At 35.1% G+C, this 18,688-nt stretch overlaps 2 protein-coding genes across 2 annotated transcripts in view; one reads left to right on the top strand and one right to left on the bottom strand.

Moving 5' to 3' along the window:
* Positions 1-5,964, top strand: part of BMP6 (bone morphogenetic protein 6) — an 85,168-nt gene extending 79,204 nt beyond the window's left edge. The window contains exons 5-7 of the mRNA XM_070940712.1: positions 3,806-3,882; positions 5,193-5,303; positions 5,758-5,964. Coding sequence (XP_070796813.1) covers positions 3,806-3,882; positions 5,193-5,303; positions 5,758-5,907 — 338 coding nt within the window. The 3' untranslated portion in view covers positions 5,908-5,964. The remainder of the gene's footprint in view (positions 1-3,805; positions 3,883-5,192; positions 5,304-5,757) is intronic.
* Positions 5,965-7,054: 1,090 nt separating this feature from the next.
* The window catches only part of TXNDC5 (thioredoxin domain containing 5), a 28,773-nt gene continuing 17,139 nt past the window's right edge, over positions 7,055-18,688 (bottom strand). Inside the window, exons 6-10 of the mRNA XM_070940713.1 lie at positions 14,868-14,954; positions 13,909-14,040; positions 13,108-13,190; positions 9,167-9,296; positions 7,055-8,557 (exon numbers count right to left, since the gene is read on the bottom strand). Coding sequence (XP_070796814.1) covers positions 8,435-8,557; positions 9,167-9,296; positions 13,108-13,190; positions 13,909-14,040; positions 14,868-14,954 — 555 coding nt within the window. The 3' untranslated portion in view covers positions 7,055-8,434. The remainder of the gene's footprint in view (positions 8,558-9,166; positions 9,297-13,107; positions 13,191-13,908; positions 14,041-14,867; positions 14,955-18,688) is intronic.

Raw genomic sequence — 18,688 nt, 5'->3', positions numbered from 1 at the left:
GGGGATTTTGCAGTAACCTTCCCCTGGAGTGGGGTGGGAATGGAGATTTTACAGTATCCTTCCCCTGTCATGCCCACCAAGCCACGCCCACCAAGCCACGCCATGCCCACCAAGCCACGCCCACAGAACTGGTAGTAAAAAAATTTGAAACCCATCACTGATTTATCTTCAATAAAACAATAGCCCAAATGTTTTAATTGGCCTTCCCATTCTAGGACTCTAGTGAGTGCCTGAGTCAGAGTCGCCCAGGCTTCTGTGCTTAAGTGAGGTCCAGAACCCGGGTCTCTCTGTTTCTTGTCTTAGCACCTTCACTATTACATTATATTGGCTTTTTTAAAAAAACAAGAACTAGTTAATTGTGTGTGTTTTTAAAGAATTGTAGATTAAATCTTACTTAGAAATTGAGTTATTTTCTTCCTGAGTTACTGTTTGTTATATATCTTCCATTTAGTCCTGCCATTGATTTTATCTACAAATGCTGACATCTCAACCTGTCTCAGACCTTATTTTCTATCTTTCATTTATTCTCAATTTTGCCAAGTATACTCATTTTTTTTCTAGTCTATCATCTGCTTGAATCACTTTCTAAAAAAATTGAGTGATTGATTTCTCATAATTACCTCAAAAATCCTTAATTTGGAGAAGCCAATTTTCTTTCTCTTGGTGTTAATGAATTATCATTTTTCATATTCATATCTTACTACTGAGGAAAAAAATACCATGGCTGTTGTGATCTTTGTTGTTACATATCCTTTTTTTTCATGAATTTATATAAATTTCTCATACTTTCATCTCTAGTGTATTAATCCTTTTTTCATCCAGCATTCTCTCCTTATTAATTCTTGAGCCCAACAAAATTAAATACCATTTTCATATTTTCCTGGTCAACTCAGAATTCACAAAGCATGATGGCATTATCTGTGTCATCTCAATATTTCACATAATCTCAGATTTTTCATTTTTTACTTTCATAATGAGGTCATCAAGTTTCTTAACATTCAGTTAAAGAATTAATGTCAGCTATACCTCTCAAATTGTCAGTGTTTCAGTCTCCAGTTTTGATTTCAGCTGTCACCTGTGCCATTCTTAAAATATATTAAAAGGGTATGGAGACAAAATATCTTTGTCTTACTTCTTTCCCCATTCAGGACCGCTTTGTTGCTCCCACATTCATGTCATACAGTAGCTTTTTGTTCATTTTAAAAATTCCTCATAACAATAATCAAGCTTTTTGGCAAATTTATTAACTTTAATGCATTCCATATTCTGTTCGGATCCACACAAAGGCTTTTCTGTAGTCAATAAAGTAATAAACTCTCCTCCTTAAATTATCTTGCTTTCTCCATAAACCATTTGCCTGAGCTAACGGAAACACTTTCTGGGATAAAACAAACAGGAAAGATATTTGGACAGCAGAACACCAACAGGTTAAATTGTATGTAACAACTCAACTCCAAGCAGAAATATTCCTAAACACTTAAATTTCCTAGTGATAGAGGAAATCAGAGATCGATTTAGAAGGGAGTGTACTTTACAAAAGCTCATGCCTTTTAATAAAATCGATTAGTTTGAAAAGGTACTATAGGCCCCTGATTTTTAACAATCATAGAATACAGGTACTCCTCAAGTTACGACCAGGGGTTCTACTCAGCAGCTTCTGACAGGTTCTGGAGAACTGGCAGTGGAAATTTTCAGTAGTTCGGAGAACCTCTGACTGGCCCCCGAGTGGGATGGGAATGGAGATTTTGCAATATCCTTCCCCCAGGAATGGGGAGGGAATGAGGATTTTGTAGTATCCTTTCCCTGGAGTGGGGTGGGAATGATTTTGCAGTATCCTTCCCCTGCCATGCCCACCAAGCCACACCATGCCCACCAAGCCACGCCCACAGAACCGGTAGTAAAAAAAAATTGAATTCTACCACTGCTTACGACCACCGTTGAGCCCAAAATTTTTGTTGCTAAGTGAGACATTTAGTAAGTGAATTTTGCCTCATATTATGACCTTTCTTGCCACAGTTGTTAAGTGAATCACGGCAATTTTTAAGTTAGTAACACAGTTGTTAAGTGAATCTGATTTCCCCATTGATTTTACTTGTCAGAAGTTGCAAAAGCTGATCACATGACCCCAGGACATTGCAATTGTCATAAATATGAGACAGTTGTCAATCACATGACTGTGGGGTTGCTGCAACAGTCATAAGTGTGAACAGTGGTCATAAGTGCCTTTGTTCGAACGGTCACTAAACTAACTGTTGTAATTTGAGGACTACCTGTACCCAGTTTTCATCCTACAGTGAAAACTCCAATCTTTGGAGAGGCAGATTTCTGATAGATTATAAGAGCTTCTCCCTTTTAACCTGTGCTGGTGCTATGTCAATTATTTAGGAGGATTGATCCAGGGGTGAAATCCAGCAGGTTCTGGAGAACTGGTAATGGAAATTTTGAGCAGTTCGGAGAATTGGTAGCAGAAATTTTGAGTAGTTCAGAGAACCGGCAAATGCCACCTCTGGCTGGCCCCCGAATGGGGTGGGAATGGAGGTTTTGCAATATCCTTCCCCCAGGAGTGGAGTGGGAATGGAGATTTTGCAGTATCCTTCACCTGCCACGCCCACCAAGCCACACCATGCCTACCAAGCCATGCCCACAGAACCGGTAGTAAAAAAATTTGGATTTCACCACTGGATTGATCTGAGTGAAGTCTGGCATCACCAGGTCACCTACCAGAACTCAGTGATGAAAAACAAATCTGCCCTTTCATCCAGGTAGAATAGTAGAACAGCAAAGCATTCAAGTCTTGCGATGGGAGTACAGGATAGGACAAGAAAAAAGGGACTGCTTATCATAACACATCGGTATTGCTCTGTTGACCTATTATCTCTGAGTTTTCCAAAAGATTGCTACTAAGAACACCTTTACGCACATTTAACAGGACTAAAAAAAATTAATTTACAAAAAATAACTCAAACCTGTGCTAGCCTAGTATTTCTTGAAATAATTTTAATCTCCTGTCCAGTAGCACAAGAATTAAAAAATGATTTTGGATTTCTAAAATCCAAAGCAGGTTTGGAGGTTTTAAAGCAGGTTTTAAAGCAGGTGTGAATAGTCTGATTCAAGCAGGCTGCTTAATTTTGCACTTTTGAGTGCTGGAAATCAACTCTGTATAGGTAATCCTCGATTTAAAACTGTTCATTTAGCAACCAAAGTTACATCACTGAAAAAGTGACTTGATCATTTTTCGCACTTACAACCATTGTAGCATCCTCATAGTCATATGATCAAAATTCAGACAATTGGCAACTGACTCATATTTATGACGGTTGCAGTGTCCCAGGATCACATGATCACTTTTTGCGACCTTCTGACAAGCAAAGTCAACAGGGAAGCCAGATTCATTTTTCTAACTAAACAACTGCAATGATTCAACAATTGTGGCAAGAAAGGTCATAAAATGGGGAAAAACTCACTTAACAAATGTCTAGCTTAGCAACATAAATTTTGGGCTCAATTTTGATTGTAAATCGAGGATTGTAAATCCTGAGGAAACTGATCAATGCTGTGGTTTTTAAAACTGCTTTCAGAGTTAAAAACAGTGCTTATTTTTTTATTCTTAAAAATTCCTGCAAGAAAATAATGTGTGTGGCAATGCTCCATTTATGTAGTAGCTGTTATGGTTTTTGTCTTCCATGTGCTATCTGCACCTTTGCCTATTAAAAATTGCCCACTCTTGCTTTAAGAACTATAGCATCTTCCATCAACTTACAATTACAATTTCCAACAGTTTTTTTTTTTAAATACCTCCTAACAGATTACAACAGCAGCGACCTAAAAACGGCTTGCAGAAAGCATGAACTTTATGTTAGCTTCCAAGACTTGGGATGGCAGGTATGCGGTGTTTCTGTCTTAAATGTGGCCTTAAAATACTATCTGGGATATTGATGCTGGTTTTCTTTTTAGAAGATTAGATTTGTGCAAGTTCTATAGAAGTACATGCAGGGAGAAAGGAAATCTCCTTGAATATCCTGCTCAGTGATATATTTGTCATAAATATCACTTGAAGAGCAAATTTTAGTTATAGGCTGCAATAAAATGCTTTTTCAAGTGTTTTCTAGAACATATCTAATACTATTTTGTTTACTTTATAATATTTATAGTCCTCTCCACTCCTGATGGATTTTGGACAGGGTCAGCAAAACTGTTATGGAAGTTATGGAAACAAATGTACTCTCCATTAAACATCAGGGGTGCAAGAAATGTCAGGATCCTTCTTGTAGTTTCTAAACACTCACAGTAGGTAGAACCAAAATGCGAGGGTTTTTTTATTTGCATATACTGGGCATGCAAGTGTAAAATGAGGACTTAAAGCTTGGAGGGGTTGAAATCGTTTGCAATCTAACTCCAAGCAGAAACTCTTTTGATCATTTTTTAATCCCTTAAAAATCCTGAAACCCCCTTCCAGAACACACTATATCCTTGCCCACTTTGACATGGCACACAAAGCTGAGGTGACAGAATCTGTGCATCTGTCCTATAGACATTCACCATGTCTATATCTTAGTGATCAATTTTTACATTTATGATCTTTGCATGTCTGTAAAACAAAGCAAAGCTAAGTAAGATCATAAGGCACAGTTGTGATTTCACTTAGTGTCGACTTCATTTAACAACCAAGTTACTGTTTCCAGTTGTGGTTGCTAAATGGGAATTACCTGTATATGAGTATACTCTTCATACTATAGGATTGGCAGAGAAGATTCAGAATTACTTTAATAAAAGCAATAGCGCTTAGACTTATATACCACTTCACAGTGCTTTACAGCCCTATCTAAGTGGTTTACAGAGTCAGCATATTGCCCCCAACAATTTTGGGTCCTTATTTTACCCACTTTGGAAGGTTGAGTCATGCATGAAAGTCAGTATTAGAAGCAACAATAAAGATTTTCCTGTAATCAGTGTTTCTCTATGAATTTGTAGGATGTTATAAAGAATGGTGTACTAGCTCTTTCCTTGGTCTTTTATATTACATAAAGACAACAGCCTTATACTATAGAAATTATTTTGTTATATTGTTTAAAATTCAAGACATAGTAAAATCAATTTTATAACATCCTGCAAATACAGAAACACTGATTTCGGTGTTCCTGTTGTATGTATTTATTAACCTGAGTTCTAACCCATATAATATTCTTGTTAAGGATTGGATAATTGCACCAAAGGGTTATGCAGCAAACTACTGTGATGGAGAATGCTCTTTCCCTCTCAATGCTCATATGAATGCCACAAATCATGCCATTGTGCAAACTTTGGTGAGTATATGTGTATATATATTACAAGGCTCATAACTAATTATTTTGAAGGATTTAAACTTGTCTTTCCTCCTGAAGGAAATATAACTAATTTCTTCAGCATATCTGGACTGAGACTTGGTTAAACTTACATGGAAATAGGTAGATAATTTTGGCATTAATAAATTAATTCATTAATGTTAATGGTGGGAATACTAGCAGGATTATAGAAAACAGGGATACCTCAGTCGGGCAATTTCATTAACTTTTTATGAAAATGTACAACTGCACCTCACTTTAAGTAGCTAAAAATAATAGTATAGGCTTGCAAAATTGAGTAAGAGCATAGGGTGGCTATATAGACATAGAGGCCAACTTGATAAACATGCCCCAATCTCAGATGGATCAGATAAAACTGCAGTTTAAGAAGGACCAAGTTGAAATTACAGGTAATATTATCAATTTCTTTAAACAGGTTCACCTAATGAATCCAGAGAACGTTCCTAAACCATGTTGTGCTCCTACAAAACTTAATGCAATTTCAGTTCTTTACTTTGATGACAATTCCAACGTCATTTTGAAAAAATACAGGAATATGGTAGTAAGAGCTTGTGGGTGTCACTGACAAAGTATCTTTATAAGACGCAGCAAAAAAGAAAATCCAATGCTTCTGGAACAGCATTTGTGCCTTAAGAAAGAATAATGAAAAGCAAAGAATTCTGTTACTACTTGTTAAGTATTTGCACACTCATTCCTTTTTGATCTGATAGTTTTAAGTAGGCCAGCAGAGCAAGTTAAACAATATGGATCCTGTGAATACAAAGAGAGATGTGACAAAAGTAACCTGATGTTTGAACTACATTTCAGTCTTACTAAACAAGCGTCCCTCACATTTTGGATAATATCTCAAGAAGAAAACAGGAGTCTGTCTAAGGAATAAAAAGCACAATTTTAAGTTGAAATTACAACTGCATAGAAGTTAACAAAACTTCGTTAAGGCACAGAAACCAAATATGTGAGATCCTGGAAACTACTGCAAGAAAATGTCTTCTATTTTGATGAACTGTTTCACTTAAATTGCTTCCTTTAGAAGCTAAAGACAGCTTTTATACATTGTCCTTTCAAATAAAAGAACTGATCATATGCCTTTTAATAATTAGGACAACCTTGGTTGAGCTACCATTTTGGGGAGAAGGGGGTATTTTAGAGACAAAATTATCAGACAGATAGGAAGATGCTTCTGTGTTATTTTCAAAGGCATTTTCTACAGTTACATTTTATTGCTAATTCTGACTTTCTAAGTATCTTGGCATCACCATGACCAAGCATGCACATGAACCCACTATTCCTTAGACAAAAACATGAAACTCCACTGGACATATGGAGGAATTGAGGAGTTTCAAACTACATGTTTTTGTTTTTTTTTTAAAAAAAAACTGGTTTCCTGAAATGGGAAAGAAAATGACGTTTACTAAAGAAGAGACACTTACCTGATTGCTCTTCAGAATAATGTAAGTTGACAAGGTGGAAATGAGGCAAAGCTGCAGTCAGAAGTACAACTGTTTTACATTTACTGGTAATAATGAGGCATATTCTTAATTTGAGAAAAGTACATCTCAATGGTATATGAACCTTATTTCTAATGTCAGATTCCAGATAAATGTCCAGGCAAAATTTCAACAGTGCACTTCCCTTTGACTACTTTGCATTTTAAGAAGATTTTTGTAAATAACTAAAGGTATAATTTATTGCAGTCATCAGATATATTAACTTTGATGTATTATTTAGTAAGACCATGATTTTTTTAAAAAAAATTTATTCAGAAATTGTGTAAACAATTGTACCACTTGATTTTGTACAAGAAACTCATGAGTTACAACTTAGCCGGCTCGTAAGATTGTGCTTCTTTAGGTTTTTAAAACAAATAAAGGCTCCCTTTAAGGCAGAAATGTGTTGATTTCTCTGCCATATGTGATTAGCCCTTTCAGTTAACTTCCACAATTCACAAGGATTTTTTCCAGCTTTGTTCTGGACAAATTCTCCAGCCTTCAAAAAATGAAGGAAGGACAAACTAGAGTACAAACACAGAGTATCTAGACATGGCTATGAATATCGTATATCTTCTGTATAGACCTGCAGATAATGACCCGTAACTCTGTCCCAGAAAGATGGCAATAATCCATATGCAAAATAGATCAAGATTTAGCTGCTATAGTTTGATCTTGTATCACTACTTGCACAAGAAAGTCTTTGGCTTTAATTCCCCACTTAGGGCATACTAAATTGGAAACAGGATTGAATGAATGGGGCTGGAGAATACACACACCTACAAATCATCTAGAAAAAATTTATGAGCAAGTTTGATTTCTTTGTTATTGTGGACCTGGGAAAGAGAAGGTCTTTCATAGACTTCTAAAGTTGTACTTGTTCATATGTAAACATGGATCCTAGCTAATCCGAATTTGACAAGTTGTAAATAGGGGGACAACCCTCACCCAGTAAAATTTAATTATAATGTTTGGAATTGAAATGAATATCAAATCTATGTGAAGACAGCCAAGTCATGCAATTTAATTAAATGGAGTGTTGGGCTTAACTGAGAGGTAGCATCGTCCAATATCCAGACCTAGGCAGTACCGTTAATTTTCATTGTACTTCCTCATGAGAGGAGACAACAACAGAAAGTAAATAGCCAGGGATAGCTTCCTAAGTGTTTGTGCTTCTGTGTGCTTTTCTTTAGAATTTCTTCTAATTTGGTTTCCGAAGGAGATTAAACTCTGCAAATTTTATGCAACGGATATTGTACTAATGTGTTATCTGCAGTGAAACCAATGTGTTCTGATGTTAGCTTTTTTCCTCTTAATTTTTGTTTCAAAATACATTTTTTTCATCATATGACAAGTGGAAATTCATTAATGTAACCAGTACCATAAATACTAGTTCCCAATTTGAACAGTTACTGTTTGTTGTAACCTTCCCTCAAGTTTAGCAGAGTAGATAATAGGAAATACAAACATATGAACAGACAATACCACGCTTTAGAACATCCAGTTTCCCGCATGACCACTACTGGAAATCCAATAATGTTACCATGATTCAACTTCCAAGTTTACCAGACCCAGCTAAAGAAGCGGTAACTAAGCACTACATTTTTACAGTTCATCCTTGGACTGTCCCAGAACAAAGTTGTGCAGTGTGTCGAGATCTCTGGCTCCTGTGTGTTCAGTTATTTTCTCACCACTACGGAAAAGCAAGAGTGTTGGGTAGCCATGGACCTTCAGAAAGAGAAAAAAAGAAATCTGAAACCATCATTTTAACCTTATCCCTTTATTCAGCATATGTTAATTAGCAGAAATCCCCCCCACCCCAATCATTCCAGTTGCATTAAATGTAATTCGGTACATGTCTAAGGCATATTTAAGTCAACCTAGATCACTGTTGTTTTCTTTGGCTGCAATACAAATGTCGTTTGTCTTGACCATCTTCTGCCTTTTGTTTTAATTTCCTAATGCTATAGTCCTAGGAATTGCCCAGAAGTCTCCCATCCAAGTACTAACTAGGCCTGCCCCTTTTTTAGGCATTTCAAGATCTCCAGCATGTTGACCTTGTATAACAGGTGTGAGAAAACCCTTTAAATCCCAGTGCATGGTTTTAACAATAAAGCAGTAGGACTGACTAAACCAGAGATGGGGAGTATGGCCCCTTTATGACTTGTGGACGTCAGCTCCCAAAGTTCTTGAGCCAGCTGGCTCAGGAATTCTGGGAGTTGAAATCCACAAGTCATAAAAGGGCCATCGCTCCCCACCCCTGGACTAAACTTAATGGCCACTAGCAATTTCAATGTTTAGTATAAACTCTGGAATACCATCTAGCCTTGTGCTTACTGAAAATCTGTTGCAGACATTGCGTTCAGCAGTGCAGTCTACTTCTGCTATCTTCACATCCACTGGTCCTGGAAAGTTCTTTTTTGAGAGGTTCTCCCATATGGGAGCCAGGTTTTTACAATGTCCACACCTGAAATAATGAGTGAATTTTATTTTGGTTTTGATGGTTAATGTAAGAAATCCGTTTTTTTTTTCAAAAAGAAAGAAAACTCAATGAAAACTAAGTTTGGGCATATCACAATACAATCTGTTAGTAGTCACACAAGATTAAATACAGATATAAATATGAATCCTTTCATACAATCCAATCATATCTGATGACAGAAAATCAACTTAAATCACATCTACTTCATTAAGACTTACAAGAATCACCACCCATTTTTCATGAGTACAAATATTTATCATCCTACCAAAGGTTCATAAATATTCAGCTACTCCCTTTGAATCTAATAAGTTCATTATGAAGGATTAAGGAGATTGCCTTTCTCCAGATTTAAAAGAATATGACAACAATTGCCTTAATTTTGTAATGTTTCTTGGAAAATGGAGGCTTGGAGAATTTGAAAGTGCTTCTGAAACATAAGACCTAAGACAAAACACACTCCCCTTTTCGTGTTTGGGGAGGGAGAGGATCAATAACAAGCCAAACTGTTTGGAAACCTGTATTTCATCAATTTGTGTTGCAATGTAAAAGTAAACTACTTTAACAGCTCTTGCATTCTTTCAGATGCTATCATATAATATCTGAGTTAAGGATCGCCAAATCTTTAAATGTGGAAAGAATGTACCATTTAAACAAAACCTTTTTCTAAGGTACCTTAAAAGAAGTTAAATTTCGCTGAATGGGATGACAAAGGCCTTTCTCTTACTACTGATTCTAGCACAGTGATGGCAAACCTATGATAAAAGTGTGAAAGGTGACATGCCATAATATTTTGGGTAACACCGTGACATTCACCACCTCCTGAAAACTATTCTCAACAGCACACACCCTATTTTCATGCTATTTTTGGAGGCTGCACAAGAATGGGGTATGCTCTGTGTGACCTCCAGAGCTTCGGAAAATTGTATGAGAATGGGATATGCATGCAGTTTTTGACGGCTGCAGTGGCTGTGGAAGACCCTTCTCTGAGGATACTTCAAGAAGAGGGGCTTCGTGCAACCCAGGGCAGCCGTAGGGGCCCGTCAACACAAAGACAACATTGCCTAAAGGTAAATGGCACATGGCAGATCCTGGGGAGCACTGAGCTGTGGGGGCAATCGTGCTGTTCCCCAAGGCTTCTGGGTCATGGGGAACAGTGCAAGGCAGCCTTTTTGAAGGGCAGCAGTGGCCCAATGGCTGAAGTTGAAGTTCTGGCCTTTACCTCAGATGCAGCCTCAGTGCTACCACTGAGTGCCCTAGATGGTGTGTGTGTGTGTGTGGGGGGGAGAGTGTGATTGTTTCTTTTTTGTTGGGGGGGAGATGACACCTTAGCAGAGTCAAGTTAGGCATTTTCCGAATTTTTGACACATACCGCCCCAAAAATTCATCATTACTGCTCTAGCATAACTCTAAATTTTAAAAGGCAGAAATAAAGCATTTGTACATCTATATGTAAAACGCTACATATGCAAGTGCATGGTTAAAAGTTACAATGTAGTACAATATATAACTTCTCAGCAGCTCAAAGGCAATTAAAAATGAATGTTTTTATGCTTAAAAGTTGATGAACAAAGTGGTACTTAAAAGTTGGTGAACCAAGCTAAATATATAGTTGTGGATCATTTTCCTCAAAAATGAATGAACAAGTATACTGCTTTTGACTCTTGTTTTGCTGGGTTCTCTACCTCTAGTTTTAGGGCTTGTGTGAAGAACAATTTCACATTTTAGGTCATAATAGTGGAAACATTCAAAAGGTTCACAAATTTTTAATGCCGCTGTACTTTGTATATACTTGATATTTTGTAAATTTAGATTTATTTTGAAGATTATTCTCTTTTAAGCTGTTACCTGTCCTTTACTAGTTCGATAAATAAAAAAATACATCCATAAATAAGGTCAATATTTTGAGAAGTTCTGTCTGTTTTATTGATTGCTACATTTCTTTCCAGTATTCCCCTAAGGAATATAGTTACAGTTAGGACTAAACTTTATCAGAAATACTTCAATCAATGATATATATATTCTAATATTATTATTTTTTTGCAAATAATTTATTGAGAATGGCACTTGAAAATCTGGTTTATTTTCTATAAATTTCCTCATTTGAACTGTTGCATCATGGGTACACTCCAGTAAATGTTAAACAGTTTTATGAACTCTGAACTATATCACAAAATCTAAACTACATAAATTCTGGAGTGATCACATCTACAATAAATAGAACTGGAATAAGCATATAAAATTAATATTCCTCTTACAAAACGATTTTTACAAACTAGCAGTTAAAAGCTGAATTTAACATATAAATTATTAAATTCTCATGACATCTAGCTTGAAAAGAATTTATTCCACTGTTCCATAATGTACATTTGTACACTGCCATCTGTTCCCTATCATTATCTCAGTTAATATAATTGTCTTTTTAAATACACTTACTATATATGGAGAATGTGCATTACGGGCATGTATATATATTGAAAGCTACTAAGATAAGATGAACTTCTTGTTACTCAGCTTAATGTAAATATTTAGTTAAAATAAACAGCAAAAGTAGCCTCCATACACTCTTGGCTACTTAAGCTAACATGTAATAGTTCATATGGAACAGAGAAGAATGTGGCCCAATTTCATGCCATCATAGCTTTATAAGTGAAAGATAAACACACCCATTCCCCAAAATTCAGTATTTCTTCACATATTATAAGTTGTATTGTTAGGATGGGTCAGACGGGAAGCTTCAGACAATATGAACATGAGCACAAATGTTACATGTGTGCACAAAAATTGTCTATTCTGAATTAGAGGATGATTCAAACTACTTGAACAGATACAAATTTCAATCCCATTATAATCAGCCATGAAGTCACTGAATCCTGAGCAAATCTCAGACCAGTTTACAGATTCATACTCAAGCACTTGATCATTCAAATATATGTGATTACAAAAATACCAACAAAGTTAAAGTCTACCAAAGTAATGCATTGAATCCAACATAATCAGAAGCAACCCAATGAAATCAATGTCATCATTAATTAACTCATACTATTATTGTAAGACTAAGTCTTGATTCAATCAATTACTTTTAGCAAAGTTAAACTATCTGTACTCATTATCAAGCAATGGATCTTTAGAAATGTACATGTGAATTAGCCTTCTAAATGCTCATATAGCCCTATACTTTCTGACACGGATGTAGACTAAATTAAATCCTATACTTTCAAGGGAACAACAATTCTCTGAGTTATATGCAGCTGGATAACAGGGGGAAAAAACATTGTTAATTCTCCTTCAGGCAAAGTATGTTACAGACAACCTTGAGGTTCACACAGTATGTCAACACTCAAGAAGTAGAAATTTCAATACTGAGGTTTATGAATGGAGGTGGAAGTAACAGAACTATTTGAGTAGATAGTGTATTAACTGCTAACAAAATAAATGAGGAAAGGAGTACTATCTGAGTACCCCATTAAAATACTGCAGTGGGATGAGTTCAGAGAAGACATTACACTTTTAATAAAATTAAACAATTCTGCCTAATATCTTAACACTAAACTGTAACCACAAATTAGTCATAGCTATCAAAAGTTAACTATGGGTAATTCCAGTTTATCTCAAGGATTCCACTGATATCACAAGAACAGGAAACAATTAAGTATATATAAAACTAATCATTTATTCTATGTTATATTTTCCAATTCCAGAGGATGAAATAGATAGCGTGGTTGGTAGAATATGCTCCACAACAAAAAGAGAAACAGAAGTTAAATACTTGTAATATACTTCTTCTCTAAAAACTTACCATGGAGCATAAAACTTGATGAAAGTGATCCCATTAGCCACTTCTTTATCAAAATCTTTTTCAGACAGGGAAAGAACTTTGCCCTATCAAAAGAAATAAAGGTTAGAATCAAATTGCCTTACCCAGGATCCTAATTATAAGCCCTTTATTATGGATATGCAACATTGGTAACTCCAGGAAAAGCATAATCCAAAGGGAAATAGAATGTTCTAGAATTCTCTGGAACATTCTGATCCCACACTGGTAAATTTTTTTAAGTCAAAGTGATGCAACATCTTTCCTGTTTTATACCCACTGCTGTTAAAACTGTGTGACAGCTAAACAGATGTTGAAAAGAACTGAATTTAAAGTTATGGAAATGCTAATGAACTTTTTACTGTTTTTAGTCCAGTGATCTCTTTGTTTTCCCATGGTTCTTCTTTTCGGACAGTCCTGTTTATTGTTATCCCGTCTGACCTGTCTGACCTGTCCATTTGTACCCTGTCACTTTGCTGGGTCACATACTAAGACAGAAAATATTTCTGAGTATCTCAACCTGGCAACACAATATGATGTCACAAGGATAATAAATGAGTTAAAAAAAAAGCAATGAAATTTAATTTGCTGCCATCCAACAGGAAATAAACATACTACATTTAAATATACATATGATATATGAGTAGCTTAATGTGCGAATGGGGAACTATTTTGGTTTTCCAAATACAGGCATATATTTGGAATTGGGCTAGAACCCTAGTTTAGAAAATAATTTTTAGTGAGAGAAAAAAAATCCCTTTAATGCAAGAACTTCCAAAGATTTACCTCAGGAGTTATTTCTGGTAAAGGTGCTTTGGTGGGTTTAGCATCATTCATGGCTTCTTTGGAATCTTTTAACTGAGATTCAATATACTCTTTCAAAGAATCTAAATCTCTCTTTCCTTTGTATTGGTCAACCTAAAAAATCAAACCACAATTATTACTAGCTTAGCAAACATTTTCTAATGTCCCATTAGAATATGATTATGTTAAATAGTTATTGCAGGATACAATAGCCGATAAATATATTATTTTACCAATGGCTTTGATTTAGCTGGATTCCTAGCTTAATTATTTTTAAAAAACTTTGAAAACCTGAATGTGTTTAGACAATGATTCTTCGCTGAACAAAACTTGAGGGAATCATACCGAAATCAGAATTTGGTTTAATTGGGTCTAAACAGACATTAGGAAAATCAAGACGAGTTTTTTTTTGGGGGGGGGGGGAATCTAGTATTTTGACTGCAGTTGTAAATGGGCAAAAGGGAGAGGTTTTTTTTTTTACTCCAAGGAAAAGGAATCTGTAAATGGTAGAAGGAGAGAGTGCCAGAATATAAAGGAAATAGCTTAAACTAAAGAATACATTCAACTGGTGGAACAATCTTACTATTAGGCCTTTATGAGGAAAAGAGCTAAGATTTCATTATTCCAATGGGACCTCTTCATTTACACCTTGCCTGAAGGCTATCAGGACCACCTTTTATCTTCCTAGTGAAATCCAGAGTTCAGAAGAGATTGCTTTTGTAAATTCAGCATAAATAAGATTGGAACTCTTACGACAAATTTTATCTTTGTTTAACATGCGTATATATTATGATTCAATAATATAAAGATTTAACTAACAACTAGAGTGCCAGGCTTTCCATAATCACATTTGAGGTAGGCTGAAAAATAATCTAGCCCAAGCAATCATGTAAAAGTAAATCTGTAATTTCACAAATAAACCCAATTTGCAATTTTCTTACCTTTTCTCCACCTCTGAACCAAAGCAGAGTTGGATAACCCCGCACCTGATTTTCTGAGCAGATGGTAGAATGCTGTGTGCAGTCCACCTAGGGATTCAAGATTTTTCTTTAATCCACAAAGGCCAATAATATAGTGTAAATTTATACAGTAAGTATATCCTTAATAGCTGTTTTAAAATGTTTAAATCCATACACTCAACTGTACAAAAGAAGCAACTATTGAATTGATGTACTATAAATTAAAGTGGGTTATGTATGGAGCTAAATTTATTAGAAATGATGTTGAAATAAAATACGTATTTCTACACTTATAGGCTCCCAATTTCAAACCACAAAAGGGGAAATAGAAAAATTGCTGGCTAAGACTAGAATGAAAAAAGGAGATATGTAAACCCCATAAAATAACTAAATTGATAACAGAATCAAAGAACAAACATGAGACTCGAAGTTGAAAAAAGCATAAAGACATAAATAGCATTTTAAACAATTTTTGTAAGCATCATAAAAAACAATTTGTCAAAACTGAAGGAAAAAAGAGTTTCATGCTTAGAAAGCCAGGAAAGAAAGAAAGAACATTAAGAAAATGAAAACAGCAAATGATAGTAGAAATTTAGAACTTTAATATTTATTGAATGGAATGAAATAGGGGGAAAACAATTAAAAGATAAGTAAGGTTATGAAATTAAACTGATAGAGATGTACAGATGGAGCCATCTAAATCTTGTTCATATTCTTTACGTTTTTCAGACATACATTGTGACTACAGATAGATCTTTTTAAAACCTAAATATGGTCAAATAGAAAAAGCTACTAAAAGAGAAACAAGGTTACATGTAACATTTAAACACACCAACAGAAATATTCAATGAGTGAAGAGTTAAGAAAGCTATATAATGGATTGAAGCAGAGAATCAAGCAGTCTGGAAGACAAACAACAGTGCAATCAGCATGGCATGAAGAGTGTTTTTGGAAAAGAAAACGCACATTTTAAAGCATTATAAAGAGAATAGACAGACCTCAGCTAGAGTAGTAATGTGAGCCAAGCAAGGCAAAGAAGAATCAGAGAGAATATGCCCAAAACTCAACTTGCAGAGAAGACTGAAGAATGAAGTTGGGACTGAAAGAGAAAAAGAAGATGAAAGTGACAATTTACGGGGAAACAAATCCTGTCTTGTGTACACTAAGTCTGAGGCAATGACTGAACCACCTCCAAAGCAGAAACAGGCCTAATTTAATGGAAAATATTAGACAAACTTTTGTGTTTAGAGGCAGCATATCACTAAAATCATGCTTGGGGATATTTGCCTTCATACAGAAGGTTTTTGTTGTTGTTGTTTTTGTTTTTAGAAAATCTAGCTAGATTCAGCAGATATTTATGCTTGTTTTTTGTAATACAGAAGCTGGGATAAAATACACCTGGAAAACATTGTCTAATGATAGCGGGTAAGGACTAAAGGGGAAATGGGATTATCAAAAGCAAATATACAGTAAATTAAAAAAAATAAACTAAGAATAACATCCAAGGACTCTGAGAGGAAGCTAAAGTCCATTAAAGGAAATATAGTGTTTGTTTAAAAAAATGATAGGAGGGAAACAAAGGAAATGCCAATAAACTCCAGAAAATGAAGCAAAAGAATAAAAAATGAAAATCTATATCATATTGTAAGAAACACCAAGGAGAATAATAACTGACAATAGTTCGTCTGATGTGGCACAATTAATATAATTAGAGACACCAAACAGAGTAAAATCTCCCTCAAGACAAGTTGCAATCAATACATAAACACCATAAAAAAAAACCTGGAGTCTAAATATTTAAGAACTTAAAATTATTAAAGAAAACCATTTAAACTAATGGCGCAAACTGAAACATAAAAAGTAAGATTATCTAGAAAGAGTAGGTAAACATTAAGTGTTTAATTTAAAGTTATAGGGCTTGGGAAAATAAAATAGATTTTTGCTTAGGCTAGAAAATAAGAAAAAAAGTATGCCTTTCTGGGAATCTGCATACATATTCTTAGCAGCTGCACCTTATACCTCAATCTGGGTGGGGGACATACAGAAAAGACTCTCCAAAGATGATTACAGGACTTGGTGGAATATACAAAATAAGATACTGTGATCCCAAATCATGAAAGACTTAATAGGTTTTCATCTGAAATGGATCCCGAAATGAACTAAGAGACATTGAAATATTGGGATGATTTTATCCTAATACCTAGTTCTTGTTATTTCTGTAGTTGCTATATTTTATACCACCTAATATTTTCACAGTTGAAAAGCTCTGCTCAAATTGAGATGTCTACCATGGTATTCTTCTGCAGAGGTATAAAAAATTGCCAAAGAGGTTCAAAAAGAATCAACGCTCCTTATAAATGAGTGATGAGAGGAAAGGGCAGAGAAGAAAGGTGACTGGTTATTGTGTATTTTGTCAGCATCCTTCAGCATTAATGGCATCTAACAAAAGTAGTGATAGGAACCGAACAGAAAAATTGGTAGCAGAACAATCAAGGTTAAGATATGAACTACAAAACGATACAATTTAAAACGTAATTAGTAGAATTTATCAGAATAAAAAAGGGATGAGAGCAAATCTTGAAGATAAGGAAAATGTTAAGTAAGGAATCATACATAAGGAAATAATTAAGAATAAGAGCTAGAAGTATGGAGAAAGATAAACCAGGGTACAAAATCAGAAAAACGAGTAGGGAAAAGAAATGGTAGCAATGTATGAATTAAAATAAAAAACTTAGCTTTGAAATAAAAAAAATGGAAAGGGGAAAATAAATAACCAAAAACTTTCATAAAAATGAAATGAGCCACCCCATTTTTCATAGCAGGAGTACTCTAAACCTTGAGAATATTAGAAGCAGAGTTGTTAAATGATCAGCTGCAATATATATGTATGTATGTATGAATGAATGAATGCATGTATATATGCATTTAAATTGGAATGCTGCTAAACTCTAGTTTACTCTGAGTATTTAAATTTATTAAGCACAGAAATTATGGTTTCTATCTGACCAAAGCAAGGAGGAAAAAGAAATTAATTCATTTACTTTAAAGGTAATCATTTCTCTGTTCCTAATGCTCTGACGAAATGAGATAGGATCAAGCAAATACATAATAGTTTTAAGCCTACTGAAGTCAATGGAAATAGACTAAATTACATACTTTTGATTTCAATAAAATTTAAAGCAGCTTTTCCCAGACCTGTCCTTAGGGACTATAATTCCGAAACCACACGGCTCAAAAAAGTGACTCAGTAAGAAAGAAAATAGGTGAGGGGCAACATGAAAAGAAAAAGAAGTTAGCAGAGAAAAGGTTAAAAAATTACCAGCCATAAACTGCATGTTTCTTATATACGGCTGAGATTTTTCTCAGCTTTAACAGTGCACCCAATTGAATACTCAAGACTACTAACAGGTTTTTTTCCCCCCATCAGAAAGCCAACAATATAACTGTACAGTTGTTCCAATACCTACAAACAAAATGCCTACAATGAAAACAAGAGCTTTGTCATAAAAGTAAGCTGCAGGGCTGGCCTTTTTCTTGTTTAAAATAACAAAGCCTATGGAATCCCTGCCTCTGTATTAACTACTCATGAGATTTCTTACAAAGGGTAAGAATTTCTCCAGGATAAGCTGTTTGCTAAAGCTACTTCTCAGGAAGCCCAGGACTCAATCAATCAATCTCAAGCAAATGGATAAACAAATGCATTTTGACTAACACACAAGGCTCCAGTAAACTCAGGAATTATGGTGGGTGAATAGCTTGCATGAAAGATTCCAAAATGGGAATAGATAATGTTCACTGTAGTC

Source organism: Pituophis catenifer, unplaced genomic scaffold (assembly GCF_029215685.1).
Source record: "Pituophis catenifer annectens isolate HBS135680 unplaced genomic scaffold, rPitCat1.0.hap2 SCAF_3, whole genome shotgun sequence".
Classification (NCBI taxonomy): Eukaryota; Metazoa; Chordata; class Lepidosauria; order Squamata; family Colubridae; genus Pituophis; species Pituophis catenifer.
Note: the sequence above shows the minus strand (reverse complement) of the source record. Positions and strands in the feature narration are given on the sequence as shown.